The 26,290-nt window shown below is 33.6% G+C and overlaps 1 protein-coding gene across 1 annotated transcript in view; it reads right to left on the bottom strand.

Annotated features, from left to right (window-relative positions):
• The window catches only part of SEMA3D (semaphorin 3D), a 200,307-nt gene that overhangs the window by 47,197 nt on the left and 126,820 nt on the right, over nt 1–26,290 (bottom strand). The window contains exon 8 of the mRNA XM_033088884.1: nt 14,293–14,435. Coding sequence (XP_032944775.1) covers nt 14,293–14,435 — 143 coding nt within the window. The remainder of the gene's footprint in view (nt 1–14,292; nt 14,436–26,290) is intronic.

Below are 26,290 nucleotides of genomic sequence, written 5' to 3'. Positions count from 1 at the left end.
TGCTAGTTTCTGTCTGGTAAGATGGTATCATCTGTGTATCTTAAATTACAGATATTTCTTCCAATATCCACTTCTTCCCCTGAGTATAGCCCAGTTTTTCAAATAATACATTCTGAGTACAGATTAAACAAATAGGGAGATAAAATGTACCCTTGCCTGACACCTTTGTCTATAGAAAACCATTCAGTCTCTCAATGTTCTGTCCCAACAGGGACTTCCTGTCCACAGTACAGGTTATATGTCAGTTCAATCAAGTACTGAGGCACGCCCATTTCTTTCAGAGCAAACTGTAGCTTTTCATGACCCATGTAATCAAAGGCTTTACTGCATTCTATAAACTATAAACTAACCTTCTTCTGAAATTCTTTGGAGCACTCCAATATCCAACAAACATTCACAATTAGATCTCCAGTGCCTCTTCCTTTTCTGAATCCAGCCTTAACATCCAGCGTTTCTTGATCCGTGTACGTTAAACGCCTTTGTTGCATCACCTTGAGCATCACTTTACTTGCGTAGGAAATGAGAGCAATAGTTTTACAGTTACTGCACTCCTGGGCATCTCTTTTCTTGAAAATTGGGATGTATATTGAACATTACTAATCTGTAGGTCATTGTTTTGTTTTCCGTATTTGTTGACATAGTCTTGTTAGAATTTTGACAGGTTCCGTCTCTGTGGCTTGAAATATTCTGTTGATATCCCATCTAATCCTGATTTATTTCTTCCCAATACAGTCAGGGTAGCTTTCACCTCATTTTCTAGATTTATAGGATCTTATTCATAGGAATCTTCTTCAGAGGCACCTGTCATGATTTCTTTCTTCTGTATAGATTTCAACATACTGAAAATCTTCCCTTTCAACCTTCCCTTTATTGTCTCCTGGTCAGATAATGTGCTTCTTGTGGGTATTTAGTATTCCTAGTTTGGGTTTGAATTTCCCTTTAATTTCTTGATTCTCCTGGCAGAGATCTCTTGTTTTTCCTTTTTTGTTGTTGTTGTTATTTTCTTCTCTCTCCTTATATTTACTACTGTAATAGTTCTCTTTTTCTCTACTTGATAGTCATTGAAAAACTGCATTCAGAATTCATTGTAAGCCTGCTTTCGTCAACTTTTACTATTTCCTCTCACCTGTCTTTAACAATTTTTAGTGTTTCTCTGTCATCCAACACAACAGGGTTATGCTATTAAATAAATCATAAAAACATATAGTTCTTATTTTTAATTTAATCTGTCCCTATGAATACTAAATTAATATGATTTTTAAAAAATGTTTATTAAATTTATTGGGGTGCCATTGGTTAGCAAAATTATATGTTTCAAGTATATATTTCTATAATACCAAATTAACTCAAAATAGATAAATTAATGATTTTTGTTTGACTCAACTAAATATGCTGTGCTTATAATAAAAAAGAGATTGTTTTAAGTATATATATTATGTACTTAATTTAGACTTTCAACAATTACTTTTGGAGCCACTATTTCCATTAATGTATTTATTTACCTTTAAATATAAATTCTATAAATAATTTTATATTTCATGCAGTCTGTGTTCTGTAAAGTTAACAAAAAGTTCCCAGTCAAATTTCAAGTCTGAATATTTAGGAACAGTCTTCCTGGTTTTTTTTTTTTATTTCTGAAAATTAAATTAGAGAAACACATCTAAATGACTACTTCAAATGGGAGATTAGAAAATCATATAAATAGTTACTATTCTTGAAGAAAGAGTGAGGAGAAGGGAGAAAAAGAGAGAGGGTTCCATTTTAGTATTAACATGGGTAACATGAAAATCCAATTTTTAACATGATATAATAATAGTAACAGAGCAAATCTCAGAAACTTCTTAGATTTGGGGGAGAGATGAGAAGGCAAGGAAGGTTCTTGAGACCACAGCTAGTTTTACAGCCTTAGTACTAACGAAAATGATGCACCCCGACACCCCGGGTGAATCACGTTCTATCTCTCTCTCTCCTAAACAACAGAATTATTTTCAGTAATAGCTCTATATGAATAAGTTATTATTTTTCTTGAGTTGTTCTTTAGGTGTATAACACATAGTTTAAAAAGAATAATTTTGAAATTTAAAGACATTCAAATGGAACAAAATATTTCAGATATGAACTAAAATTTATACTTAAAAAATATCACACCTCACAGTTTGTACTATGTCTCACAGTTTTAAATTTGAAATGATTCCAAATAATTGTCAACTTACTCTTGGACATGTGTGTAGCTAAGTTCCTGTGTGTTGGAGACTGACTATACATATATGTATACATACACATAGCAGAAACACAATGGTAACCACAGCGATTGTTTAGAATTTAGACAAACAAAATACTTTTCTGGCAGTAGTATTTTGGCACTGTTATCGTTTAGAATTGCAGACACATGGTGATAATAAAAAGCAAAATAACATCTAGTAGGTTTTGTAATAATTTTTAATTCTCACCAGAAAATGCACTTTCTCATTCCTTTCACCCAATATGTACTCCAGATATGTCTTTAACACCTGGCTTGTCAGATATTTGATAAATACATGTTTAATAATGAGTGACTAAAAACGTAAGATACAATTGATACAAATCTTTAGAAAAGTATTTAAAAAGTATGGATATATGCCAAAGAATTTGAATCTCCTCTGAAATTTCTTTGTAATAGGAAATTGAGGAAAGGATTCATTGAAGAGTTTAACACTGTCTTTAAAATGATAGATGGGTTCAGACATGCAAAGATTGGTTCAGGAAATATTCTAGGTGCTGGAAACTAGGTGAAAAAGGACAAGAGGTGGAAGAATTCAGAACATGTATGGAGGACCAGGACAAATTCGGTTTAGATGAAGACTGAGAAACATTGAAATGGAGGAAAATGTTATAAAAGTAAATTGGGATAAGATCGAGGAAGGCTTTAATACCAGGCAAAGCATCTGTATGTTATTTATTACACGATAAAGAATTGCTAAAATATTTGATAATTGGTAAATAAATGAATTAAGAGTTTTCAGAAATGAATTCATAATATATGTCACGTAATAACCTTCTAGAAACAAACATGTCTACAATTGCTCTTAAAATTGTATTTTGTACATGATGCTTATATTATTTGAGTATCATTGCTCAATAATAAAAATAATTAATATGTCAGTTAGCTAGTGGATGACTTCAGATGTCTGCAGATGTGAAGGCAGATTTATCTAGATATGACTTTTATTTGTAGCGCTTATATCCTCAGCTATTTAATAAATATAAATCCAAAAGTTAATATAAAGGGTGAAATATTGATGCTTCCTCTTAATGTAATAGTAAATTTTGTGTAGGATTCCAGTGAGAAAATGTGTTATCTGGAATTACTCAAAAAGAAAGAGATTTTTTTACATGAATTTAAAAATACAAGGTAAGTTATCTCTTTATCTTTCTCATGACCCTTGATTTATAACTTTTAAAGTTCGTATATCTACCCTTTATGTGATTTCCTGGCAGAATCCTAATCGTACTAAGCAGAGCTCTAGCTAAAACGTTTTTATTTCAATGTATTTTTATTATATAATTTGATTTTTATTAAATTTTCATTGCCTATATTGTATATTTTGAGAGTCAGAAATAAATATTAAAAAGTGTTGACTTGATATACGTAAAGAAACATATCAGCTATCATGAATATAATGCCAGGGAATACATTTGGTTTACTGTTTTACCCCTAGCACAGAGTAGTTGCCCAAATTATTTTTCTAAATGAATAAATAGATATATCAAATACTGGCTAGACGACCTTCCTTTAACAGGTGTACACATCACTACTTCATCATAAAAATGAGCAATCGCATTCCCTTTTTAATATTTTATTAGGTAAAAGTGACAAGAAATGTCCACTTTTAAACATTGTCCCCCTTTCTAGTTGCAATTATCACCCATATTTAAGACAAGCCATGAAAAAATTCTAACTATTCTACTAACTCCAAATTCGTTGGACAGAAAAGGGATTTATACCATACCTGCATATTTTTTAAACTGACAAATGGGAATTGCAATCCTTTGAACAAAAGAATCTTTAAATGTTCTTGCCTACCCATCTAGCAGCATTCCCTGGCCCCTCAAGGAATAAAAAGATAAAAAAAAAAAATACAGGTCAAAGATGAAAGCCACCTGCTGTCAGCAAGGAAACGAGTATAGTTTCTGGGATAATAGCTCTCAGGGATGGATCATAAGCATTTAATGACTGGATAGTAACTCTTAGAGACATCCAGAAGCATGACCTGGATGGCAAAGTTCAATTCACAAGGGGTTGTATTTCTCCTGGAGGGAAGTGTCAGTTGGCTGACTTTGTTGACCAGCTCTCAGTCCTCGGATTTGTTTGCAAATCTACACAATCCCCCCTGAGAACTTTAAGCCCATAAGAGGGCTGAAAGGGAGGTAACCACTTTTGTACTAAAGTGTCACCTCCTTGCTTATTTTTGTGAAGGTCTAAAGAACTCAACCTCTCACTAACACAATAGATTTATTATTGAGATGTCAGAATCAGCAGCTTTTAGTCACCAGTCACTCCTATTTGTCTCCACTCTATTTATCACAGCTTCTTTGCCAAAAGCCTCGACATCCTCTACACAAAGATGCAGATGAAAGTAACAAAGAAATTAAATGTAAACAAGCCCGAACACGTGTTCAGTCTGGGTGGTGAGTGCAGAGGGTACCTGTTTTCTTATTCTCTGTAGCTTTTTATATGTTTTGCAGTATTTTACATTTTAATGTGATTAATAAAAACAGAAAAAAACTTAAAGATGGAATGAAACATAATTTAAAATCTTTCAGCAGCTTTAAAATATAGTGTTTCAGAGCCATTAGATTGGGTGATGGCTGCATGTTAAGCACAACTATGATCTCTGAATCATAGTAACTACTAATGGGTACATCAGTCACCGGCCAGGTTACCGGTGATTCCATTTTCCTTCTATTTTCCCAGAAAATTTAAGTCCTTATAAATCTTACACAGACATGTAGAGTAGCTACAAGCTGTCACACATGAACTTTTATTGAGTGTGTCTTTTGACCTCCGGGTCACTATGCTGGGTTCATCTGTTAAACATGATTTTATCTACATATACCATTCTCTTTGAGGATCTCTCAGCACTTTATAAATGTTGTCATTTCACCTATGCGTTGAGAAACAGAAGCTCATGGAAAATGTAATGATTGACTATCAGTTCCTATGCTCTTAAATCCTGAAGATTTTATATCAATGAAATCTCCAAGACATTTGTGAACATGTTGTATTCTATTAAAATATGGATGTGCATTCATAAATCTGTACCCATATTGACACGTTTAAGTTGAAGGACGCCAGGCTTTTCAAATCAATAACCGTTGAGAATAACATACCTTAAGCACTTAAGAAAAACAAAAAAACAGTTTGATGCTGGAGGTCATAAATTCTCCTTTGCTTAAAATTTAGTTATTTTGCTTAATGCTGCTTTTCCATATCTTTGTGCAGGCAAAAGAATGGAATTCCCTGAAACACTTTAAAATTCATAATCTATGAATCTTTTGTGCATCCTCTCCACAGTTTTACCCAATAACATTTAACCTCAGATATTTTAACTTAAACACTACCACCTTCTTTTGAAGTGTGACCAAAATACTACAGTAATCTAAATGAAATGTTCTTCCCTAACTGTAACTGTCACAGTGAGGCAAACACAAGGTTGATTCTTGTTACAAATTCAACCAATAAGACTAGGACAATTTAATGCTCTTGTGGTTTCAATGTAATGCCCGTTATATTTCAATACATCATTCATATTCTTTATCTGATATGTCATTTATAATAACAGCTGTACCTTGAAGGTTTAAAATAGTCTTGTATTGAGATATGCCTTCAAATCGCCGAAATACCCATTTGTACCAGGAAATACTGGAGATATAATCATAGCAATTAACATTTCAGAGTAATTGTCCAATCTATTTATCTCTGTGTGGCCTTAATCTTCACTGAGTTCTATGGACAGAGTTTTAGAATCTTTGTAAACTTCATTCAGATGGTCTATATGGCGTTATATAAGTAAATAATAATACTAAGGATAATCCAAACACAGGATGGCCTATTTAGAACCTTGAAATTATTATAAAGAAAGCATAGGTACTAAACTTATGGACCTTGTATTCAAAGAAGATTTTATGAATTTGATCTCAAAGTCAAGGGAAGTAAAAGCTAAAATAAATGAATGGGACTACATCAAACTGAAAAGCTGCACAGCATAAGAAACCACCAACAAAACAAAGAGACAACCAACCAAATGGGAGAAGATATTTGCAACAACACTTCTGATAAGGGGCTAACATCCAAAATATATAAGGACTTCATACAACTTAACAACAAAAATACAAAAAATAAAATAAAATGAAAATTAAAAAATGGGCAGAGGACATGAACAGAAACTTTTCCCTAGAAGACATACGAACGGCCAACAGATATATGAAAGAATACTCAACTTCACTAGCTATTAGGGAAATGCAAATCAAAACTAGAATATCACCTCACACCAGTTAGAATGGCTATCATCAACAAGACAAATAGTGACAAGTGTTGGAAAGCCTGTGGAGAAAAAGTAATCCTCATACAGCGCTGGTGGGAATGCAGATTGGTGCAGCTGCTATGGAAGGCAGTGTGGAAGTTCCTCAAAAAATTACAAGTAGAATTACCATATGACTCAGCAATCGCTCTCCTGAGTATCTACCCCCAAAAAAGCTGAAAACATTTATCCATAAAGATATGTACTCCGATGTTCACTGCAGCTTTATTTACAGTGGCAAAGACATGGAAACAACTCAAGTGTCCTTCAATAGATGATTGGATAAAGAAGATGTGGTACATATACACAACGGAATACTATTCTGCCATAAGAAAAGATGAAACAGTGCCATTTCTGACAACATGGATGGATCTTGAGATCATTATGCTGAGCGAAATAAGTCAGACAGAAAAAGTCGAGACCCATATGACTTCACTGATATGTGGGATATAAAACTGAAAACAACAAAGGAAGAAGACAAACAAATAAAAAAAACAAAAACTCATAGACACAGACAACAGTTAAAGAGGTTACCAGAGGGTAAAGGGGGTGGGGAGATGGTAGAAGAGGGTAAAGGAGGTCTAATATATGGTGATGGAAGGAGAACTGACTCTTGGGGGTGAGCACACTATGTAATATACAGATGATATATTATAGAGTTTTACACTTGCAACCTGTGAAATTTTACTAATTATTGTCATCCCAATAAACTTAATTTTTAAAAAAAGAAAACAAATATTTTATCATGTTGTGAGAGTAACGAAAAGGAAAATCTGGAGTAAGATATCAAAAGCTTTGTTAGAAGGGATTCCATATATATTAAAATACATTGCTATATGAAGAGGAAGAGCTTAAATGAGGATATTTTAATACATAAAATAAATTAATGGAAGTTAGTGATGGAAGCTAGTGATGGAAGCTAGTGATGGAAGCTAGTGAATTGATGGAAGCTGAATCAAATGAGAGAACTATGTTGCACTTTCCTTTTCAGCCGATGTGTCTTCTTTTGCAATATGCTATAACTATGTGTCATGTAACTGTTTTTCTGACCAGCAAAATATAAAAGCAAAAAAAAGAAAATAATGTGCCTTCTATTTCATCTATTAATAATCTTGAAATACCTCAATAGTAGAAGAAACAAACTCAAACATTTCAGGCAAAGGACAGAAGAAAAAGCAAAGAAAAAAACTTGTATGGCAGGCATTGAACACAGTGGTTTTTAAACGATAAGTTCAGTAGAGGATTTGAAGGCAAAATATTTTTGTCTTAAAGAGAACTCTAGTGTTTAGAGATGACTGCTTTTGATTTGCCATTGGAGAGTCAAAATAGAGAACATGTTTTCCTAACTACAAAAACTTGTAAAGATTATTAGAAATGCCGGACTTAGGTAACATACAATGCTTAAAAATTCAGTTTCTAAGACTTAACAGATAAACGTTAGTAAATCTAGGCATATTAGGCAGTCTTTTTAAGGTAGGATCAGAGTTCATTACATTAAAAAAAAAAAAAGTCTAAGGCCAACCCTATAAACCCTTGCCTAGGAATTTGACAGGAAAACAGATGGAAGTGGAGCAAAAGCACATCTGTAACTCGTGGGCTCTAAATCTCTCATTTAGGTTGTAAGTGACACGCTGAAAGTAAGCACAAAAAACCCCACAACCTGGCGGAGATCAATAAATACGGAAAGTGTCATCAGCCCAAAAACACAAATCTTCAAAGGCAGTAATTGTCCAAATAGGACCATATATCAAAATAGACACTGCAAGTGGAATTGAAGCAGAGTTATTAATTAGCCCCCCCACCCCAGGCAAGTTATGTGAAAAGGCCATCCAAACTAAATTCCTGGCATGGACAAAGGAAATACTGCAGAACAAAAAGAAAGAAAAAAAAAAAAAAAAAGAACTGGCATAACCTACAGCTGGAATCCGGAGTGGGCTAGCATAAGTAAGCTAATGGACAGCACTTCCAAAAAACGAATAGAATCCAAAAATAATGCAAAACAGCCTTGAGGCAGAAAGTTGTAAGCAAGCCTCAGTGAAGTGACTGGAATTTCTACACATTAACTGACAGGGTGGTTCTTGAAAGGACACACACACACACACACACACACACACACACACACACGGCAATAAACATCTCATAGACATAAATAATAGTATCTGAAAGGAGTAACTTGCAAAGTAATGGACACAAATCTTTTCAGAAGGTTTATTTCATGCTGTTTCACCTGTTCATAAAATCAGCATTTATTAACTTATGAAGAAGATCTGTGTAATTTACCATCTATGAGAGCAGTTCAGGATGTAAGGTGCACCATTTAGTGCTTGAAAATACTGGCTGTTCGTGGCAAAACTTTAGAAATCATTCTGGGCTAAGCACCTTATTTTCAATGTGAGAAAACTGAGTAAGTAGTCTGACTGAAAAGTAACGACACTACTGGAAAATAATTAATCAGTAAATGTCTTATGCCATGTACAATGGTAAGCATACTGAGTTAAGAAAATAACTTCTAAATCAGTTTCTTTACTATTGATTGTCTCTCCCTGTGCATACTGCTTGTCCAAAATTGTCACTGTTCAAATTGTTCACACAATTTTCACTAGATATGTCTCCAAATTATTTTGATTATGTCCAGAAATAAGATCTATCCTCAGTACAAATATTGCTAAAAATCAGGGCAAAATAATAGTAATTTCAACTTTTAAAAGTAATAAAATACCATCTCTTTTCAGCAGCCTTTGGTAACTAACCTGTCTCTAACCCCCACAATACACACACACTCCACCACACCTAAGCAGTTAGTTGATCTGGCTCCGGAAGTGTGCGTGGATGACGTGTGTGTGTGTGTGTGTGTGTGTGTGTGTGTGTGTGTGTGTGTGTGATGTTAAGTTGAATATTAGTACCATTTGGGCAAAAGTTACCATCCTTACTGCCAAATCTAATACCAGATTTTTAATCATAATCTTACCTGACTTCCTTTTGGAGCGTGACATTACTGACAACTGCTTTTTTTCTGGAAACACTTTTCTTTTTTGTCTAACTTCTGACAACATTTTGCTCAGTTCTCCAACTAGCTATCAAACTATTTCTCCTCAATTGCCTTTGTAGACATTTTCCTCTACCCTATCTTAAATGTCATTGTCTCAGGATTCTCTCCTTTCTCTTTGATCTGGCACTACAAATTTTCCTGGGTAATTTCAAACACTTCCTTGACTTCAAGAACCCCCAATATACAGGTAATTTACAAATTCATGAGTTCAGACACTACTGAGACTCTGGTTCATGTTTTTCAACTAGACATTACAGTAGCATATCCCAGAGCCACATCAAGGTCAACATATGCAAATATAAAATCTATGCCCATAAATTGTTTGTCCCTTGTCTCAAATATCAGAGTGTATCTCTTTGCACATTTTCTTGCTCTCTTCCTTATCTTCTGGAAATCACAATTACTAAGAATATAGGAGTCCCTGTCTACAGGGCAAATATCAAAGTCTCTGAGATAGGTATAGGGGCGAATTAAAATGCATTGAGAACTTAACAGGGCAGAAATTTGTTGCAGCCTCCCATGTATATGGTGGAATCAATATCTGCAGTATCAGTAAGTCCTAATTATAAACAAGAAAGGTAAGGTTTCTAAAGACTGATGAAATTTTATGTACGTTTTTAAAGAGAAAACAATCAGTACTGTGCTATTTTTCCATTTACTCATTCTACTCCAGTCACAGTGAACCTCTTTTAATTCCTTAAATGCTTTGCCCCACACCTGAGATTCACCTGTGCTTTCCTTCTGCCTGGAATCCTCTTCCACACCCCTGCCACTTTTGCCCTCCAATTTCCTAATCATTTTCAACCTCTGGTTCAAAAGCCACTTTCTCAGAGATACCGTCCAAAACCAATTGAATGCTCTCTGTTTCCTCATTGCACCCTGTGATTTTTTTCCATTATAGCATGTATCACACTTTCCAATTATATATATATATTAATGTGTGTTTTCTTCTTTAATGCATATATCATCTACAAGGTGTAAGTTCAGTGAGGACACGTATGTCTTTTGTTTTTACCTTCGATAAAACAACTGCTTAGCACAGTGCTACATATAGTGTCATACACAGGATCAGTTACCATTAAATGTGTTAAGTAAATGAATGCTTTGGTAGTCTCTATTTATATTGTACCCACTAGCCACACGAGGCTATTTAAATTAAAATTAATTAGATAACATTAGAAAATTCCTCAGTAATAACATACTAGTCATATGTCAACACTAACAGCCACATGGCTACTGTGTAGGAGAGTGCAGACAGAAAACATTCCCACCACCCCAGAAAGTTCTATTGGACAGCACGAGTCCCCACTAAGCAATTCATGAAAGACTGGTAATAAATTAAGGACCTGTTAGGAATCCACACATAGATGCTATCTTAGAAATACCTCTTGAACTTACCCATATATCTTCATTCCTACTCTCTTTAGGTAACCACCTCCCAGGTCTCCCAGGCACGAATAGTTCTCAACACAGATGAATTCCTCAAATTATTGCTAAGTATATCTATTTATCAAGTCATGTCTCTGCCTAAACACAATTATAATTTCTCACTGGCTGCAGAATAGAGTTTAAAACACCTGAACACGGAAAGATTTCTTATCTTCCAACTTACCACACCAATTTCAAATGACATTGCTCCCCATACACACCCCTGAGGTCCACTTAAGATTTCAGTGTTCTGGAAACAAAATATACTCTGTGACAATGCTGCCCTAAATGCCTATCCTCCTCCCTCATAGGACTCAATTTTTGAGCTTCACTGAATGTGCGGAGAGTTCTCAGCTCCTTCTGCCTCTACAGATTAAGTTGGGTTTATCTTTTTGTATCTCTATTACCCTCAATATACTATGAGGTTTTAAAGAAAAGGGACAACAGCTTACTTATTCCCCAGTGTTTAGAGTACTGCATTTTGCACAGAACTTACATTTTATTGTTGTTGCTGAAATAATGAAATAATGAATGAGTGGGTTACAAAATTTAAAAAAAGATTCTCATTATTCTGAAAATAATTCTTTAGTCATTTTTGTGTAATTTTTACTTATTTTTAAAACCTCTTCCCCACCAATCACTGTATACCACTTAGTCTAATAGTAATGTCTTTGACAAGTCAATAAAACAACTTTAGTTTAGGAGCTGAAAAGGTAGGGAGCTCTAAAATTGTCAATAGTTTTTCATTGAGCTGAAGTTATCGGTTAAAAATGAAAACAAATAAACAACAATTAACAGGAAGAACAACACCTGAATGTTTCCAAATAAACAGGGTCCGTGAGAATATTCCAGTGGAAAAAATAATATAAAGAACTCCTATGTTACTTTCTGAAAAGCTTTGTAAACTCAGTGAAGTGTACACAGTTAACTCCAATCTCTGACATGATCTCTTTCTTCTTAGATCTTTACATATACCTATTGAACTCAATTTTGTTTCCCAGCAAAGATACATTCTGTTAGTATTTGTTGAAAATAGAAAAACAATCTTATAATAACCCAATGGGGGTAAAAAAACAAAAATGAAACAACAGAGAGGAATAACATGTTCCAAATAATGTCCCCAATGTTTTTCTATTAAAAAAAATGTGTAACAGTAACAATGATAATGCTGAGTAGTTGTTTTTTAAATTATTATTAATTTTGTTTTTTGGCAGGACATGACATTTTAAAGAATAATTTTAATCTCCAGTCATATCTCCACTTAGAAGTGCTCACTTTTACACACTTTAATTCTAAATTATTAAATAAAGTTAAAAATGGGCAGGGTGTGCTGCAATTAAGAAAGTACAAAGAAAGCATTTAGAACGAAAAATTTTCATCAATGTCATACGTGTAGTGGGAAATTCTAAAGGTGGTCCTCACTTAAAACAGTGATTGAGTAACGAGATACACTAAAGTGAGAAGAACCTCTATTGTACCTTTCTGAAAAGAAAATTCATCCATCACATGTCCTTATTTGATCTCACAATTTGTTAGCTTTTTATCCAGAAACAATAGAATGACAAAATCTTCCTGTGTGGCCCCAGAGGTTTTGTGGTGGGAAGACTCAACTATTAGAATCTCCTGTCTTTTCAATTCTATAGGAATTTGTTCATAATTTAAATGAAATATCCCATGGCTGATAACTTAAAGTCTACACTATATTTTTAACACAGAAATTTGTAAATGAGGGCAACTAAATTTTTCTTTTATATATTTTTCCACCTCTAAGATTAATTTTCAGTGAATTGATAGTAAGGTAAATACAATACTTTGTTATAAATGAATTTCTATAACCTGAATGAACCTATCGAGAAGAAAATATTGCACTGGTTCACAAAACACACATTTGCTACATAAGTTCATTAGAAAGTGACTCTTGAAATGCATTTAATTGATTGTAAATCTCTCAGGACATAGTTAACGTAGCTCATTTATACAAAGGATGTCAATCCACAGCAGAGCCTGTCAGGGTCAGGATTCTGTTGTTAGAAGGCTTCCTTCAGTACACTGACACACTACGACTACTCCAAGCAACAGCCATTCATCTCTAGGCAAGAGGATTCAAGAGAAATGACGGTGAATTCCTGGACTCTGAAAGAAGTGTGCTTTTTAGAGAAACTGTTCCCTGGGGGTGAAAGGATCAGCGGGAGACATCACCAGCTAGGGCGCTAAGTAAAGAAAGATCTGCGCTCACAAGTTAGCCTTATTCAAAAGTCATGTTTTCATTAGCACTTTTAAGTTCAATGATGGTTTGTATTTCTGTCCCTGGAAGTATGCAAAAGCCTGAAGGCACAAATTGAGACAAAAAACAGTGATAGGCTCAAATAGAAGAAAATGAAATGTTTGTACAAGAATAAAGAAAGCTTCCCACTGAGAGTATTTATTAACTTAACAGCTCTTCCTCTTAATGACTGAATTTATGCTGAAGATCTCTGTCTAGTTAAGAAAAGTTATTTCAGTGAAGATAAATCCCACTAAAAAAAATATACTGAAGTCAAAAGCATAATCCCAGAAGCATTATTATTCTATTTATATCAAGCTTGTATTCACTCAAATGAAAGCTTTGATGGCACAAAATGGAAGTATCTCATAGAGTTCATGATTTCCCATAATTTACATAAAATGGCTGTATTAAAAAACGAATTGCAATATCCTTCAAAATAAATGTTTGTATTTTGGTTTATTTGTTGTTTTTTTCTCTTTCTCCCATTTTCTCTCAGAACCTAATCTATATTAATGCTCTACAGGTATTTATTATAGTAATACTACAATCATATTTTCAGCTTATTTGATCCACGTAAAGATCCATAATTTTAGATGTGTGTTTCAATAAAAATACAAGACAGATTCTGTTAAGTGTTCAAATTACTCTAGTGATTGCATTAAGTTCCTTTCTATTTCAAAATAAGATTATTAATGTATAAGATCATTTTAACCTAATTGAGCAGAGATTTTACTGGAATCTGAATAAATAGCAAAGGGATAGCCTATCAGTAAAAGGAGCGAGCTGCCTAAGAGATCTAACTCATACCTGGGCAACAGCTCAGGCACTGGAAAAACAAACTGTAATATACTGAATCATTTTTTTTTTCTTTTTTCCTTTTGGATCTCAAAACTTATACATGTGAGATAGTATGAATATATCCTACTACATTATACGGTTAATCGTTTGTACACATACATATATACCTAAATAAAATAAATATATCTTGCCTTACAAACTCTTCCAACTCGAGAAAGGATCGTCTTATCGGAAGTACTGCCTTCTTGAGATGATTCACGAAAGAAGAAATATATTTTATCATCATCTGGATTATAGGTGTCTGGTATGGGGAAAGTTCCAATAAATTTTGCTCCTGTTTGAAAGAAAAGAAGCTTTAAATTAAAATACTGAAATAATTTAACCACACTAGTACTGGCATCTTTTGTCTGTAAAACAATTAGCAGAAAAAAAGAAAAAAAAAACATGAGTGGAATGTGAGAAATGAGACATACACACAAAATAAACATGACACATGTAGAAACATGTATAAGCATGAAGAACTCCTGAACAAGTTCTCTAGAAACTCCAGAGGGCAGATGAGAATATGACTGACTGCTATTCACAATTGTTGCAACTTGATTATATTACTTCGAAAGCCCTTTCAAACCTGGACATTTTATATTCTCCTTTTATATGACAGAGTCACTGCTTTAAAGCCACAATGTCTATTATGGAAAAGCTTAAGAAAAACTATAAATATATCCCAAATTCTGATATATTATTAAGTGATTTGCTGCATTCTGTGTAATTGCCAAAGGGGAAAAATTAAAGAAACAAAACAAAACAATAGTGTGTGGGTCAACATCAGTGTAGGCTCTGGAGACATTCTCTCCAGGTTTACATCATGTGTCTGCCACTTGCTGAAAAGGTGACCTTAGGCAAATTATTTATTTTTCCCATGCCTCAATTTTCTCAAAACTAACATGAGACCAATGATATCATCTATCTACTAGGATAACAGACATCATGAATTAATATTTGTAAAGCACTTAGTATCTGACACAAAATAAGGGTTTAGTAAATGCTGTTTATTACTAAGATGATAATTGGGATAATAATCATTATTATTATTACGACCACAAACAAGAAAATGATAAAAAAAAATGACCATATCCATACAATCGTTAGAATGATAGGTAGTTGTGAAAAATGGAATAGTTCTAAATATACTGCCATGGAAAGATGTCCATAATACACGTTAAATGAAAAAATATTGGCAATACACTTAACCCTTTGTACTGCATCAATGATAAGTCAATCTGAGTTACTAATTCCTTGTTTAAGAAGTATTGGGTCATTATATCCTGGTTGTGTATAACTGTGAATTAACCAGGTAACAGATCTGTAATTTGGGTTATACTAGTTCCAGAAATAATCTTTTTTTGATTAAAGCAAAACTACAGAGAAAGAGAGTGATTATTAACAAATGAAGGAAGGACTGCCGCTAAATAGAAAACATGAGAAGGAAGCATAGAGCACTGTTTAAGAAGTAGAAGCAGGAAACAAGGCAAGACAAAAGGCAATCTCCCTTTTCCCCCCACCCCACCACCCCAAGGTGGGGGTGAGAGGAGAAAAAGAAAGATCAACAGTGCCTTTTCTAGAGTTCTGCCCGGAGACCTGATGATGCCTGTGTACCCCAGGAGTACTGAAAATCATTACCTGCAAATGCAGAGCCTTTGGTCAATAGTCCAGTAAACAAGGCTTCACAGTCACTTTAAACAGACAGAAATTAATGTTTGATTCCTAGTGATGGGTAGTTCAGTCTTTATCATCCCACCCTCTCTGGGCCAGCCCTGGTCTCCCACTCAATCTCTCCTTAAATGAGAAGACTTAAGATGAAAAGAGAAAGGGAAATATGTGCATGAACTTTCTCCCCTTTGGTCTTCATTATTTCCCTGTTTTTCCTTGAGCTCTAGAACGCCAGTGGATTCTTATACTCCCGATAATCTTACTTGGATATGATCCTAGATTATATAAAAGTTAACTGTAAGAAAACCATGTAGGGTGTTTTAAAATTTTTTTTCTAATTAATCTTAAATGAGGAAGTTCCATTAACAATTTCACTCAAGGTTTTATGGTTATTTTTCTCCTCCAGCCCCTCTTTAAAATTGTTGATAAATCACAAACACTTGGTTTTGAATTCCTGAGCAAAGTAAAATTTTTTTCATCGTCACAAATAAACACTTTTAATTTTTTTTATTTCAATATATTGTTTTCTTAGAAAGAAAATTCTGTGGAAATAAATTTTCCTATCAATGTGGCATTATGATTTTAGCAAACTCATGAAAACAAAGAATGTATATAATTACTACTATATTCAAGGCACATAGAAGAAAAACTGGTAGGATCAAAGAATATAAAAACAAGTAAGAACTGACTGTTCACTTCAAATCAATTTCAATTTAGATTAAGGAGATATTAACATATGGCCGAGATTTGGCCAAGAAGAAGGCCCAGTCTTTCTGTTTCCGATGACTTAAAATGAGATTTCAACAATGTGTAGGGGAAAAGACAACCAACTGTGGACTCCCATAAATATAGACCAGGCATGGATAATAAAATAGAACACTTTTGAAATTAGAGATGTCTCAACTAAATATTACTGACCTGCATGGAAATTTCCAGTTGCATTGGCATGTGTATATTTAAAACATAGAAATATAAAAATAAATAAAACCTTATAGGTGATTCTTATAAGCATCTAAGATTAAGAGTCACTGACATAAGACTACCATTTCATATGTGGGGAAAAGGATATAGATAGGACTCATTAACCCAAGGTCAATAATGCAAATACATGGATGGATGTGCAGAGTTAGGACTGATAAAATACGGAATTTTAAGTAATTAGAGCACAACAGAAAAGAGATATAACTGAAATTACACAGAAATTATAGGACTATTATAAGCTTATTTTACTTAACAAATATGTAAACTTAAAATATGGATTAACATAAGTATAATTTTCATAGCACTTAAATACAATTTAAGTAGAAGCTATGCATACAACATGATGACCATTGTAATGTCAATATTATATCAGAACTGCTTAATGATTGAGTTGAATTTATAATTTTAAAAATGACATAGTGGTACAAAATTTTCACAATCTTTTCTCTCAAGAGAGAAAATGATATATCAATGATTTGAAACAGGATATAGGTAAAAGGAATTTCAGTGTGAAGAGAGTTACTCGTAAAGCTTTCCTCAGACACTCAGATGGAAGAAGTAGTTAAATGAGTCAACTGTTTGGTTTCCACTTGTTTACAGAATTCATCAAGAGAAACACAATTCTACAACAGAGCAGAATGTACAGGGTCTAATAGAACAAATAAATATGATAATTCTTATTATCCACAGTAGAAATACACAGAACAAACCACTCTGGCAATGCAAAACATTATCCAGGTGCGCCGCATACCCTGTTTCCTTGAAAATAAGACCTAGCCGGACCATCAGCTCTAATGCGTCTTTTGGAGCAAAAAGTAATATAAGATCCTGTCTTATTTTAGTATAAGACCAGATCTTATATTAATTTTACTATATTACAATATCATTTTACTTTTATTATTTTACTATAAGACCGGGTCTTATATTAATTTTTGCTCAAAAAGACACATTAGAGCTGATGGTCCAGCTAGGTCTTATTTTCGGGGAAACACAGTATTGTCATTTAATATGGTCAAAAGGTAGTCTGACACCAATCCACGTTTCAGGAATTTCATTATGACATCCATGGGGAAAAACAGAGCAGATACTTTTCCAAGTTATATTTATTTTAACTTTCAACTAACGTATAATATAGATGATTTTCTTGTGTTTATTCAGTGACTGTTAGTTTTACTGAAGTCTCTTTTAAATGTTAATTCTTTTTCCAGTACTAAAGAAAATTATTTTGGAGTACTTATTTTTTGGGTAAAATTATTGTTTGGAGAAAATCAAATGGTGGAAGTGTTTAAGCCAAATGGTTACTACATGAAGAAATCTAATTATGAAAAAAGTTAGTATCAAATAGTACTCTCCTGTCATTTAAAAAATAAGCATATGTATGAATTAAAAATATATATATGTTTCAAAATTAGAGAGTTTATTTCTTTCAGTTTCAATTGAGGTCCTGTCTTAGAACATTGATGTTAGTATGTTATGATAGAAACTCTTTCCTGATTTGCTGCCAATTTTGAGTAAAAATAGGTATCATTTAATCAGTGTACGACATGCATCGTAGTTGAATTAAATCATTTAAAATTATACCAATAGACACCTGGGCTTTATTATAGAACATTTTTCCCCTTTGGCGTTTGAAACACATGTCCTAACAGGGATGGAGTTTGTTGTGCTTGTGCATTTTCACCAATGAACTTGTAGCATGACACCAAGAGTCAGTGCCAAACGAAAATGGCATAAATCCACGGAGCCTGCACCACACAACACTTTCATTTCTTCCTATGGACCTCTTTTCACCCAGATGAGCTCACCTATATTATGACTTAATACATAGTGAGCTCCTTACTTTGCTTTACTTCTTGTAATATCTTTTTCCTACTACTTTGAAAAATGTTACCTTTTTATGTGGAAGGAGAATTTATAGACAACAGAGCACTGCAAGAGAAATTTCAAATGAAAACTGCCTCCATGTGTTAAAAATGAAAAAAAAAAAGGTCAAAACAAAAGTTCTTATTTATTCAGGGAAAGAAAACAAAAAAAATATGTATCTGAGGCATCATCATTTGTGTTCATTTTTCCATAATTTAGTTTTATTCTAAACTCTCAAAAATGCCAAGGTGTTTGAGTAACCACTGGAACTTGTTCTTATATTCTTATTTATACACTCCTAAAATTAATCTGATAAAGAAAAGTGTGGAATTATCTGTCTTCATCTAGAACTGCCCATAGTATTTCACTTTTGCAATCTTTCATCATCCGGATGAGGTATTTAATACGTGGATTAGTTTCTCAAAGAAGGAATCGGGATTCCTACTTATTCAGTCTCTCGGAACTGGATTTGAAAAAGTCCTAGAGAGATTCTGACAAGGATCCTTGGACTAATAAGTTACCTGATTTCACTCTGGTTAATTCTTGGCAGAGCAAAGAACAAAATATGGCAGACACCCAAGCATCTAGGATTTTAAATTCCAAAGTGGTTCAGATATAAAAATGGACTTATAAGCGATTCATGTAGTACCATACTTTTAAAATGGTTAATTATTTAAAACCTGCATCATAACAGTTAAATACTCAATTATAATTTAATTTAATTTTTCTATTTCACTTAATATACACATGATATCAATTTACTTTTACAAAAGTTTAGTTGATCACAGAAATGTAAAAAGTAGGATTTTAAATTGAAAATGAAAGTACGGAAAGCAAAATTGAACAGAAAATAATTCTCAAATTGTCTAACTAAAAATAAATAATACAATGAGGTAATAATGTAGGAGAAACAAATTAGATATCGACCCCATTACTTGAAATATCAAATATCTTTCAGTTCTTTCCATCCGGCAACAACTTTATGAAAGCTAGGAGTGAGTTTTACATCTATGTGCTAAATGAATAATAAAAACAATTTATACATACATTGCATTATGTTATTCTGGGCTATTGGACATCGTTAATAAACAAGTACACTTTAGACCAGTGCTGTTCAATAGAAATTTCTGTGATGATGGAAATGTCTTATATCTGTGCTGTCCAATATGGTAGACCCAGCCCGTGTGGATGTTAAGCACTTTATATATGACTAGTATGACTTAAAAAAACCATATTTTAAATTTATTTAAATTTAATTAATTTAAACATAAGTAGTTATATATGGCTGTGTCTACCATACTGGATAGTGCAACTATAGAGCAAGTAGGCTGTGTCAGGTCCAGTGTTAAAGAAGAAATTGAAACTTTATCCCCATAACTGCCACCAAAATGGAATTCCAGCTTCCAGAAGACATGACATGCTACTTTTCAGGTGTTTGGTATTGTAATGGAAGGGTGGACCTGGTGGTTAGGAGACCTAGACATATCTCTTCTTCATACTGAGTCTCAATTTATGGAATATGAGGTTGAATAAGATGATTAGGATAACTTTTGTTCTGAATAATCACCACAATTTGTCTAACAATCACTGTATTTTATCTTCCTATATTCCTGACACTAGCCTGATGACCAAACTGACCTCTGTATTTGGACCCTAATATATAAGCTGACTATATTTGAAAAATGTCCACTTCTCAGAATGGAGGACAGAAATGCAACCTAAGCAAGTTAATTTTTTTTTTAATTAAGTTATTGGAGTGACACTGGTTAGTAAAATTATATAGATTTCAAGTGTACATTAGTGTAATTTATCATCTAAATATTGCATCATGTGTTCACCACCCAGAATCAGTTCTCCTTCCTTCACCATATATTTGACCCCGTTTCCCTCTTCTACCACCACCCTTACCCACCCTTATGTCTGGTAACGACTAAACTGTTATCTGTGTTTAAGATTTTATGTTTGTTTTGTTCATTTGCTTTCAGTTTTATATACCCCATATGAGTGAAGCCATATGGTTCTCGACTTTCTCTGTCTGACTTATTTCACTTAGCATGATAATCTCCAGATCCATCCATCCATGTGGTCGCAAATGGCAGTATTTTATCTTTTCTTATGGCCGAGTAATACTCCATTGTGTATATGTACCACATCTTCTTTAGCCAATCATCTATCAATGGAGACCTTTGTTGTTTTCATGTCTTGGCCACAGTGAATAAATGCTGCAATGAACATATATCTTTATGGATAAAGGTTTTCAGATTTTTGAGGTAGATACCCACAAGAGGATTTGCTGGGTTGTATGGTAATTCTATTTTTAATTTTTTGTGGAATCTCCATACTGTTTTCCATAGTGTCTATACCAATTTACATTCCTACTAGCAGCGTATGAGGGTTGCTTTTTCTCCACAGCCTCTCCAACACTTGTTATTACTTGATTTGTTGATGATGGCCATTCTAATAGGTGTGAACTGGTATCTCATTGTGGTCATGATCTGCATTTCTCTAACAGTTAGTGAAGTTGAGCATCTTTTCATATATCTGTTTGCCATTTGTATGTCTTCTTGGGAGAAGTTCAGGTCCTTTGCTCACTCCAGTTTTAACTGGATTGTTTGTTTTTTTGCTGTTAAGTTCTGTGAGTTCCTTATATATTTTGGATATTACCTCCTTATCGGAGGTGTTGTTTGCAAATACCTTCCACATTCAGTTGGTTGCCACTTTGTTTTGTTTCTTTTGCTGTGCAGAAGCTTTTTAGTTTGATATAGTCCCATTCGGTTATTTTTTTGTTATTTTATTTTATTTTTATTTTTATTATTTTTTTAATTTATTGGGGTGACAATTGTTAGTAAAATTACATAGATTTCAGGTGTGCAATTCTGTATCACATCATCTATAAATTACATTATGTGTTCACCACCCAGAGTCAGTTCTCCTTCCATCACCACACAGTACAAATCTGATGATTTTTTTCCCTTCTATTTCTTGAAAAAATGCCACTGGGATTTTGATGGAGATAGCATTAAATCTGTATATTGCTTTGGGTAATATGGTCATTTTAACTACGTTAATTCTTCCAATCCATGAACACAGAATATCTTTCAAATTTTTTGTGTCTTCTTCAATTCTTTTTCTTTTTAAATGGCTTCCAGTTTTCAGGGTATAGGTCCTTCACATCCTTAGTTAAGTTTATTCGTAGGTATTTTATTCTTCACATTGCAATTGCAAAAGGAATGGTTTCTTTCACGTCTTTTTCTGAAATTTCATTGTAGGTATATAGGAATACAATGGATTTTGTATCCTGTAACTTTACTGTATTTGTTTATTGTTTCTAATAGTTCTTTTGGTGGAGTCTTTGGGGTGTTCTATATAAAGAATCATGTCATCTGCAAAAAGAGACAATTTAACTTTTTTATCCCCAATTTGGGTGCCTTTTACTTCCTTCCTTCTCTTTCCTGATTGTTCTGGCTAGGACTTCCAATACTATGTTAAGTAACAATGGTGAGAGGGGGCATCCCGTCTTGTTCCTGATTTTAGAGGAAACCTTTCTGTTTTTCACCATTAAGTATGATATTAGCTGAGGGTATGTTGTATATGGCCTTTATTATGTTGAGGTACTTTCCTTTTATACCTATTCATTATGTATTTTAATCATAAATTGATGCTACATCTTGTTAAATGCTTTTTCTGCATCTATTGATATAATCATTTGATTTTATCTTTTATTTTGTTTATGTGGTATATCACATTGATGGATTTGCATATGTTGAAACATCCTTGTGCCCCTGGGATGAACCCCACTTGGTCGTGATGAATAATCTTTTTACTGTATTGTTGTATTCAATTTGCTAGTATTTTATTTAGGATTTCTGTGTCTGTATTCATTAGAGACACTCATCTGTATTTTTCTTTTTTTGTGTTATTCTTACCAGGTTTTGGTATCAGGGTAACGTTAGCCTCATAAAATGAGTTAGGGAGTACTGCCTCTTCTTTAATTTTTGGAAGACTTTGAGGACAGGCATTAAATTATCTTTGAATGTTTGTTAGAATTCACTACTCAAGTCATCTGATTCTTGATATTTGCTTTTGGGGAGGTTTAGGATGACTGTTTCAATTCCCTTACTGTTGATAAGTCAATTTAGATTTTTCAGTTCTTCATGATTCAGTCCAGGAGAAAGAATCATCCATTTCTACTAGGTTATTGAATTTGCTGGCATACAGTCTTTCTTTTCCCTTAGTATGTCAGGGAAAATACTTGTCATAAAAATCTCATATAGTTTCTATAATTTCTCCCTTGCTCTGCCCTAGAGTCCATGGATCCAGAAGCTCCTAACCTGCTGGGTCTACTGAAGCATTGTGCTCTTCTAATTCTGGCCTGCCTGTCCCTCAGCAAACATCTGACCTGATGTTCGCACTCACATTGACTCCAGCTAGACCACCTATGTCTTCCACATAGCTTTCCTAACCACACTTTCTCTATCTTCCCTGGTCTCTGCAACCAAACCCACATCCTCAGTTTCCTGTTGCCCAGCATGACATGGAGATGTGGACCCTGTTTGTAGTGAGGCTGTAAGAGCAGCAGATGTGTAGTCAAAAGAGCAGAATTTAGGCTGATGGACTGTATCACACAAGGGAAAGAATAAAGGGTCTAAAGCTAGATATACATACCTGAATTTCAATGTAACTTTTAATAGCTGTCTAACTATGGACTATTTATCTGACTTCTATTCTATCCCAAACTGTAAAGTGGAAATAGTAATCTCTCAAGATTATACCAGTAAATAAAACAATACTTTAAAAGTACTTAATACAGTCACCAGGATGGATGCTATGTAAAATGAATTTGAAGCAGAAGAGACCAGAGATAGGGAAATGATTTAACAAACAATAAAATTGCAGCGACAAACCAGAGAGAAGGTAATGGAGGCCTATAGGAAGGTGGTGGTCATGGAAATAACAAGGTCAATAGATATTCTGGAGGATGTAAAGACCCTTAGAGATAGATTAGATAAAAGGGGTGAAGGAGAGGAAGAAATCAAAGATAACTAACTTCAAGGTAACTGGGTGGATGAAGTTAAGAAGGTTAAGATAGATAAAAATCAGGAAGCTGGTATTGAAGGACAGGTTAGAAAGAGAAAACAAGATAAGTTAGACTAACCATAGGATTTTAGATACAATTAGTCTTTTATATATCTCTATATCTATTTATGTCTGCATATATTTGAAGAAACTCAATCAAAGAATCACTAAATAACTTGTAAAAATCTCAAAGCACTTTAATGGCACAGTCAAGGCAAAGGCTTAAATATCTTTATTCCCATATTAAACAACCAGTTTCTTTCTTCTAATCTAAGAGGAAAATGTAAGATATCCAAAATAAATACTTTTTAAGAGCACTTAGTTACAGGAAAAGGCTGGAAATATAGTTTTAGGAAGTGCCAGAACACAAGAAACAGTTGAAACTTGTAGAATGGATGAACTGACAGAATTATGAACTGCAGAGAGAGAGAAGGAAAGACGGTCAACAGTTAAAAAATGATGAATGTATGCCAGAGAATCAGAGTATTCAAGGTTTTCGTCCCATCCCCTACCACTCTCACCTTCAAGAATAATGATAATGGTGGTGATGATAATATTAACGCTTAATTGCTCTTAAAATGGTTCCCATCAGACCTCTCTATATGATCTAATTTAATACTGACAACACCCTGTGAATATTATTATTATGCCAAATTTTTAGACAAAGAATTTGGATGAACAGAAAGTTTTGACCACGACCACAAATAAGTGCAAGTCAGTATTTCAACTTGGGCAATTAAGTTCCACAGAAACAGAGCTATAATTTTTGTTTAAACTGGGACACTTTTGAGAGTTAAAGAAGAACAGAGGTAAACTAGAAATCTCCAAGATAAACCAGGTTATATGGTCCCCCTGTTATTAAAATCTAAACAATCTGCCATGAATATCCTAGAACCAAAAATGTTCTCCTAATTCTTAATCATTTGCCTGCATTCAATACATTGAGACTTCTTCTGCTGTGTATACTTTCTCCTACCTTCAATTTCTTTCTTTCTACTTCTTAAATGCAAATTTTTCCCAGTATCTAAAATCTTCCCTTAAATTCTTCCTCAAAATCTTCTATTCCCAAACAAATATCTTTTATTTCAAATAAGCATTCCTGTATATATTTATGTCCACCTCCACTGACACTACCTTTGTTCCTGTTCTAACCTAAATTTCCTGTTTTTGTGCAATGGCCACCTCTCTGTCCTCATTCTCCTTTAGACTTCCATTCATGCTACTGTCAGTTATGTTTATTTTAAAAAAAATCTAATTTCCTAATAATGATTAGGGAATGTGTGAAGGGGATCAAAAAGTATAAACTTCCAGTTATAAAATAATTACATCTTGGTACAGCATGGTGACTATAGTTAATAATACAGTATTACATACATAAATGTTGCTAAGAGAGTAAATCTTAAAAGTTCTCAACATAAGAAAAAACTGTGTAGTTATGTATGGTGATGGATGTTAACTACACTTATTGTGGTGACATTTTGTAATATATACAAATATAGAATCATCATGTTGTATATCTGTAACTAATATGCTATATGTCAATTATACCTCAAAAAAAACCCCAAAGTTAAACCACACATAACTTCCCATTTGTTTCAGGATAATATTTGTAGCTTTCCAAGCCCCATCTCCCAGTCTCTTCTTATACTCCAGAAATGTGTCATCCATGAAGTCAGCAGCCCTCCTGTACAATCTTTACAGGCCCAGTGTATAGAATAGCATTCAGTATTCCATAAGACCTAAAAAGTTGTTTATCAAGAGAATGTTAAACCAACTCAAAGTCTTCTTACTTTGTAATTATTTTCATGTGGCCCAAAGAACAGCATACTAGGCAAATAATAGTTTAATAAATATTTCCTACATTTATTGTTTTAACAATGCTTCAGACCTTTTTATTGACATGTGACAGTTAAGAAAAAAATAAAACAATCTTTTAAATGGCAAGATGATGATATCTTCAATCCTAAGACTGGGAAATACAATCTGCCCTTCATTTTAAAATCATAAGTATGGAATCACAAAAGATACCAAATAGCCAAAGATTTTTGTCTAAGAAAAAAGAACAAGGAGGTATCACACTCCCTGATTTCAATCTATACTACAAGGTGACAATAATCAAAACAGCAGGGTATTGGCAGAAAAACAGACACAGACCAACAGAATAGAATTAAAAACCCAGAAATAAACCCACATACATATGGGCAGATAATTTTCAACAAAGAAGCCAAAAACATACATTAGAGAAAAGAAAGCCTTTTTAATAAATGGTGCTGGGAGAATTAGAAAGCCATGTGCAAAAGATTGAAAATAGAGTGATGTCACCATATACCAAAATTAACTCAAAATGGATCAAAGACTTAACCTAAGATCTGAAGCAATAAACTGTATAGAAGAAAGCACAGATAGTAAACTTATGGAGCTTGGGTTCAGAGAGGATTTTATGAATTTGACCTCAGAGACAAGGGAAGTAAAAGCAAAAATAAATGAATGGGACTATATCAAACTAAAAATCTTCTGGACAGCAAAAGAAACCAGCAACAAAACAATGAGGCAACTAAA

This window comes from Rhinolophus ferrumequinum, chromosome 20 (assembly GCF_004115265.2).
Source record: "Rhinolophus ferrumequinum isolate MPI-CBG mRhiFer1 chromosome 20, mRhiFer1_v1.p, whole genome shotgun sequence".
Classification (NCBI taxonomy): Eukaryota; Metazoa; Chordata; class Mammalia; order Chiroptera; family Rhinolophidae; genus Rhinolophus; species Rhinolophus ferrumequinum.
This window is presented reverse-complemented; position numbering and strand designations above follow the sequence as displayed.